The sequence below is a fragment of the Phalaenopsis equestris genome, unplaced genomic scaffold (genome assembly GCF_001263595.1).
Source record: "Phalaenopsis equestris unplaced genomic scaffold, ASM126359v1 Scaffold000084, whole genome shotgun sequence".
NCBI lineage: Eukaryota > Viridiplantae > Streptophyta > Magnoliopsida > Asparagales > Orchidaceae > Phalaenopsis > Phalaenopsis equestris.
In genome coordinates, this window is record NW_018164526.1 from 60733 (window position 1) to 68334 (window position 7602).

At 32.5% G+C, this 7602-nt stretch overlaps 1 protein-coding gene across 1 annotated transcript in view; it reads left to right on the top strand.

The window, feature by feature from the left end:
• Window positions 1–619: 619 nt before the first annotated feature.
• Window positions 620–7602, top strand: part of LOC110019878 (protein LIKE COV 1-like) — a 31657-nt gene continuing 24674 nt past the window's right edge. The window contains exons 1-3 of the mRNA XM_020717738.1: window positions 620–977; window positions 2362–2414; window positions 7153–7262. Coding sequence (XP_020573397.1) covers window positions 768–977; window positions 2362–2414; window positions 7153–7262 — 373 coding nt within the window. The 5' untranslated portion in view covers window positions 620–767. The remainder of the gene's footprint in view (window positions 978–2361; window positions 2415–7152; window positions 7263–7602) is intronic.

Sequence of the window (7602 nt, forward strand, 5' to 3'; positions counted from 1 at the left end):
TAACAATCACCACAAAACACAGTTTTACACCACAGATTTTTGAAAAAAACAGACAAAGGTTCCGTCTGGGACAGTTTATTTGGTGCGGTGGCGTATTGAAAACGCACATGACATGTTTTGGGCAAACTGTGTTTTGGAAGCTTATGCATTTTCAAAACGCTAAAAATAACGTTTTCATACCGCACCTATTTATGTGCGGTGGCAGCATTCTGGCCGCGGTCTTGCTTTTCCAAAAAAATAAAAAAATTGTAATAGCCACCGCACCTAGCTTATCAGCAGATTATTCGATAAGCTGCAGCTGCCCCAAACACTCAAAATGTGCAGTCAAAACTGTGTTTTGCCAAACGACATAAATTGTGATGAGGTTGTGCACCGCGGTTTAAAACGTTGCCTGGACTAAACATTGAACTACAATATTCATTTTGATTAAAGATGAAAAAATAGTCTCAATAAAATTACAATAGACTTGTGAATAACAATATTAATTATAAAAAAATAATAATAATAAAAGATGGATAATGTTATTTTAGAGTTAAAATTTGATAATAAAAAATGATAAATATCATATATTTAAATTATAAGAGAATATATCAATAAAGTATGAAGAGCAAATCAACGAATCTGTAATCAAACTACACTTGTATGAATCTGAATTATGTGTCAAAGCTCCCACTTATTCCTTTCTTCTTCCCTCGCCACTCTGAAGAAACTTCGTGCGGGGAATTCCCAACGCTTGTACACTTCAATGGTTTCGCGTTTACTTTAGGATGGAAGACGGAGGACCGAAGGGAGAACGGAAAGGGGTTAGGTTGATGGGGGACGACAAAGCTTCGACAGCTATGGGGAGCAGAGAGAGAGATCGAGAACTACTTATCCCCGTCGCCGGCGATCCTGCCGCCGAAGCCGATATTAAGGTTTCCTCACCTTCATCGTCTTCTGGACTGTTACACAACCGCCATCATCACTCCGGCAGAGAGGCAAGAACGATGCACTTAACTCTCGTTCATAGTCGATCAATTTTGGTTTGATTCAGCGAGACTTTGGGTTAGATATTTAGGTTGCACTGGCTTGATGTGAGGTCTTATGGTTGCTGCAATTTCTTTCACGAGTGATTGATTGGTTTGATTCTGGCTGGAAAAAGGACTTTTCCTTAGGTTTACGGTGACGTTTTGTTTCTGTTTGCTTCTTGTTTTGATTTTTTGTCGTGTTCTAAGATTTAGGTTTAGGTTTGAACTTCTATAGTTTTTTTTTCCTTCTTTTTAGAAGTTTACCTGGATTAATCTTCGGCATTAGGGCATTGTTCCTTGGAGACGATAGCAGCTGGATGTCTTGGGGTGTTAGCTAATTGTTACGTTTTCTTTTAAAACTCAGTTGTCTTATTTTATTTGCGTAATTTAAAAGCTTGGGCAAGTTCATAGAAGCTTGACATTGAAATGTATATGTTGAACATTGGCATTCTCACTTAATTCTGATATTGATATGTTTCTGTTGTTCAACAAATATGTACTTGAGAGCTTCATTAAATTTGTGTTTTATAATGGATTAGTGGCTTTTTTAACGAGTGAATCAACTGTCTTCTGAACTATGCATTTTCTTAATGTTGTATATTATAAAAGGAATATGTTATGAAGGAATAGTTTAAACTTTATGTTTAGCAAATTAGCATTTGAATTTTAAAAATTAAATTGAAAGTAATACATTTTGAGTTACCTTAAATTCGATGAACAGTTATAAGTATTTATCTTTGATGATGACATTATATGTCTAAATTAACATTGCATATATCTTTAGTCGGGCTTAATTAAGGCACGATGGATCAAAATAATAGCTTGAAGTTATGAGTTAGATCTAACATATTATTCAAAATAATAGAGAATGGAACTAGTTTATATGTTTGCCAGCATCAAATTTATGCTTTTGCACTCCAAATAAAATAGTGACACAAATTAAGAATCAATATACATGAATTGCTTTCCCAACTAAAGCATGCTTTTTGATTTATATCTCATTTTTTAAGAAAGAATTGATTATAATCATCATTACTTTTAAAGGTTCATTTTTTAGACCATTAGTGAGGTTTGCTGCATGCAGGAGAAATAAAAAAAGGTGTTTTTTTTTTCTTTTTGAAAACAAAGTCTGATTAATATGTAAAGTTGATATTTTACTTCTAATCAAACCAGAAGAATGGTAAGTTCCATTCTTTGATGCATAGTTTATTCCAAGATTTTCAAGGCCAACGAGATTAATTGCCTGGAGTTTGTCTTTATGTACTAGGATTTTTCTAACTTCAACTTTCCTATTTCTTCTGCATTTTTTTTTCTCTCTAGATCCTCATTGTTAACTATTTGACGTACCATGCAGGCATTTTATAAAGTTTTCCGTAGTTGGGCATCAAAAAAGTTTATGACTGGATGGTCAGTTCTCCGTTCTCTGTTCCAAACTCAAGTTTTATTTTCCATTTATTCTTATAACATTTGAAATGGCTGTTATTCTACATTCTCTATTACATAATTTTTTTTTCTTAGTGATTTCTGTCGAAATATGTATAAAAATGTTATGGGGTGCTATCCTATCACTTGAAAATCTTGCTCAAACAATTTTTTTTTAGTCTGTTTGGTCACTTCTCTACCAAGCTTGTTGCATAAATTAATTTATTTATTTTCCTCACTTTCATTTGCATTTATTATTCTGAATGAATCGATGGCTCGCGAATCTATATTCAATTTGCCATTTTATGCTTGTAATGCTTGTCATTTTATTTTGTGATGTTTATTAACAATTCTAGTGTAAAATACATGCTCCCTATATTCTTAAATGAGCATTGTTGTCTGTTTTTGCTACACGCATTGCAGACCGAAGCCTTTTAGTATTTCAATTTTTTTGGCCTCACAAATAAAAAATTAAAAAAAGGTTCTTACCATCTCATAGTATTTTGACACGGCCTAAGAATGAAATTATTTTGCTTATTTTATTTTTGGGGAAATTTACATATGTAGCACACAAATCTTATTTATTTACTTTCTCACATTTAAATTTTCATATTTTCATGCATAGCATTTTGGTATTTTAAACTTATTCAAGAAATGGTGTACTTCACTTTTTAAAAGTGGTAATAGGGCTATTTTTGATTTGATATTAAAGATTTGAGTGCTATGTTTATAAATATGAAAGTTTAGGTGTTAGATATGTAAATAGATAACAATTGTGTGCTATGTAGGTAAATGTCCCTTTGTTTTTAGTAATCTTTAACCTCTTTTAGGAGGGAATGCTGGATGATGTATAGAAGGAGTTCATGTTATCACTGTCGCTAAAAGTTTTTGAATCAGCTAATTGGCAAAAGAAAGCTATTCATGTTGCAGAAAAAAGCTAATGTGGTGATACAAGATTGTACTGTGGAAGGCCTTATGTACAGCTTGGTGCAGAAATAATATGAATTGAATGATGATTAGATAATAAAGATAAATTGAAGTAGATGAGACTGCAGATTAGAATAACCGAAAAAAGACAACCAATTAGCGGGACACAATTTCACCGTCTCTTCTTTTAGCTCACCCAAAACAGGGAATCAGAGGAATTCAATCAAGCACAAAATATTTTTATTCATCAGTAACCCGAAAATATTGTAACATAACATTATATTTCTTAAGGAACCCTATCTGTTTTTTTTCACAACACAAACACACCAAAATACATGTTCCCCGTATATGCAAAGCTTTAAATCTAGAATCTCTTGATTGAAAGACAAAGCTCTCAACCACTAGGCCGATGGGGCTTGCAGTAAAGGAACCTTATCTGTTGAATCACCCACAATATCATTGAACTTAATATGACCAGTCTTAAATAACTATAAACAAAAAAAAAATCCATGAAGTCTATATAACATTTCCTATTTATCCACGCAGCTATAATTTACTCTAAAGTTAGGTATTCCTCGTCAAAATGATTGACTCAACAAAATATGATAAATTTGAATCCTGGAAGTTGTCTAAGCAATAAACTATAAATATTTTGAACAGGAGGCTTACAGGTAGTCCGAATGCTGGCATTAGTGTAAACAATCTCAACCGGAGGCAATGTTTAAGATTTTATTTCCCATTTTATGTGCCCAAAAGTCATAAGGGGTCACTTGATCCTTTGTCAGCCAAGTAATTAATATCTTCAAAAATGTTTCAAACACACCTTTTAGTTCTAGTTCATAAGATCACTTGCCAATGGTTCAACGTGCTCTTTGGGTCACTACGGTCAGTGAAGGAGGAAACTTAATATTTCGAACTAAAACAATGGTTCATTGAACAAGAGGTGATAATGATTGTACAAGATATTTCCTTGTGGCAATAAACAAAAATGCAACAGTCTAACAGTGAGGAAACTGAGACACCTTCCAAATCCTATAGTTCTCTTGTAAGCTTCCTTTATAGGCTCTTCAAACAAAAGTGCAACATTCTAACAGGGAAGAAACTGAGACACCTTCCAAATTTTATAGTTCTCTTGTAAGCTTCCTTTATAGGCTTTTCAAGGTTTATAGTTCTCTTGTAAGCTTCCTTTATAGGCTTTTAAAGGTTTTATTTATTTATTTATTTATTTTTTAATGTTTGTTTAAGGCCATCGACAAATTAGAATATGGAGCCTATGCTTTCACTTAGGTTGCATGTCTGCTAACTCTACAAACCTATCATAATACTCAAGTCAATTTTGTAATTTCTTTCCCTAAGGTTTTATTTTTGATTATATTGTATACATGATTTAATTTCGCTTGTAATGTACTGTATTGTATACATGATTTAATTTCGCTTGTAATGTAATGTATTGTATACACAATCCAGACTTAATTTTTAACTTAGTGAATTTAACTGCAAAAATTACAATAAAGTTGACTTGGCCCTAGAATATTATGTGATTGGCTAAGTTAAACATTCAACTTGAAGTAAAATACCTTGATTCGTAAAACACTCCAATTTTTTACTTGAATTTATTCCCTTAAGGAAGGAGATTTGAATTTCTTGAGTACGAACAAGGGCCAAGGAAGATATCAACCTTGTAGATGAAAGAGAGATGATTGATTTGGAGAGAAGGCAGTTTGATAAGATTAGTTTTCTAGATGTGATTTAAACTTCTTTAATTTTGTTCTCCTTGAAGAAAAAAGAATGGAAGAAAGCTTCCAATTGGAGGCACACTTGAAGGAGGAAGAGGGAAAATTCCTTGAAGAGAGGGGAGATAGAACTTGTTTAGGAGAGGGTGTTTGTTGTTAGCTTTATTTTAAGATGATGGGAGTTTGTGAGTTTTGTTTTGATCAAAAACTTAAAAGGGGGTTATTGAGTCATTGATATTGTGTCTATTGTTCAAAGTGATGGTGATGCAGATGGAGATGTTATTAGTAGAATTCAAGTTGGATGGTTGAAGTGGAGGAATGCATCAGTCCTATTTTGTGATAGAATAGAAAAGTACCTCTTAGACTTGAAGGAAAAATTTATAAAATGGTGGTGAAACTTGCGATGTTTTATGAAGTAGAATGTTAGTTTGTGAAAGAAAAACATGAATTAAGTTAAGTGTTGCTGAGATGAGAAGGCTCTGGCAGATGAGTGATTTTACACTTACAGTCAAAGTGCGAATCTAATAAACTTGTGAAAGTGTTCGAGTAGTTCCAGTGGCAGACAAGATTAGAGAGAGTTTATTTAGATGGTTTAGTCACATTAAACATCAACCATCTGATGACCCAGTTAGGAAAGTAGATGTATTAGATTTTACTTATGTTTACAAGGGTAGAGGTAGACCTAAAAAGACTTAGACATGTTTAATGGAAAATGATCTTAATTTATAAGAATTAAATGAAATTATGACTCTCAATAGGTCACAATGGAGAAAAAAAGGATTCATGTAGCCGACCGGGATGAAGGCTTGTTGTTGTTGTTTGAGCCATTGATCTTGATGCCGGTTGGTAATTTGGTGCGGCATAGGATATATTTATTTAAATTTGAACTAGGCATTGTTTAGATTTGTTATAAAATAGCTAGAGATCTAAATTTTTTATGAAGATTTATCGTGATGGAGAGAGTGGGCTGTTGGGGAAAAGGGATTAAGAAGAGGTCAACTGCTTGGAAGATAACTTGGAGAATAAATATTTGGTTGGATTCACACACCAGAGAAGGGGAAGTTTGATCAATGCATAAGGGAAATAATGCATTTGAAGAGGAGGTTAATTCCTTAAATCTGAAAATAATGTCATAAAATTAGAAGATAAATCACCATTGATGTAGAATTATTTGTTTTGATATCAAATTTGATGCAGAAAAGCGTTTTGGATTTCCTTATGAAACATAACATTGGCTTGATATTGATAGATAGTAATGCACAGATGAAATAGATGGCATAAACAGAAATGTCTAATACACATGACAAAAATAGACAGTGCGTTTATATACATTCCTGAAAATTCCTATGTTTTTATATATCTAACACCTAAAATTTAATTTTTAAGTTTATAACACTAAAAATTTTCATATTGCATTAAAATACTGCCATTACTAACTTTTAAAAGGTGAAACCTCCTTTTCGTGCATAGGTACAGTGCTGTAGATTAACTTAAAGTTTAGGGATTTGATATGTAAATACTTAGGAATTATGTGGTATGTATGTGTCTTCCAAAATAAAAATAAACTGGAGTTCAATTACTAAAAATGTCTGAAATAATCCAGCCAAGAGTAATATAACTATTAAATTGGGCGTCTCTATCAAAGGGCTTGAATTTTGTTAAATAAGCTTGTAATAGTTTCAGAAGTAGATCAAGTTTATTAGTTCACAACTTTTTGGAGAGTCATTGTTATTGGGATCAGGAGTTAACTGGACTTTAATCTTTCACATCTTTAGCTCTCTCTGGCCAAGTCAAGTTAAAATAGTTACATTTTAGGTGAAACTTTAATCACACACAAATCCAGTTAACAAACCTGGCACAACCAAATTTAAAACCTTAAAGTTTATGTTTTTGGAAAGTTTCCTGAATCAATTTATTATAAAAACAGCTAATATTTATTTTTTGTGGGCATTAGTGGTGTAGAGGAGAGCAATGTTTTCATATGCTACTATTTATTGTTCTGATTTAATTAATCTAATTTATGGATGCTTACTTCTTTCTTTTTTTTTTGGGATGCGTGGCAGTGTCATCCTTTTCCCTATAGCGATCACCTTCTACATAACCTGGTGGTTCATTCATTTTGTTGATGGATTTTTCTCTCCGATTTATGTCCAGCTCGGGATAGATATATTCGGTATGCTACCAATAATTCCTTAAACTCTCTTCTGAATTTACCGATATTCTATGGTTATTTAAAGAAAATAAAACTTTGTGTCGATTATTTATTCAATTTTTTGTATGGTAATGGAACTTCGAGCTATTATTTGGTCTAATAATTGCTACAACCATTCACTGCAACTTAAATTAGTTAAAGTGAGTTTTACTTTATTAATGCTTTCTTACAAGTGTATGTGTGTTGTCCATCTTGAGTATGCATGTCCATGCATATTCTATTATGATATTGTTTGCACACTGTATTTTGATTTATTTTTTCAGGAAGAAATTAATATTTTTTATTAGTACAGCACCTCCCC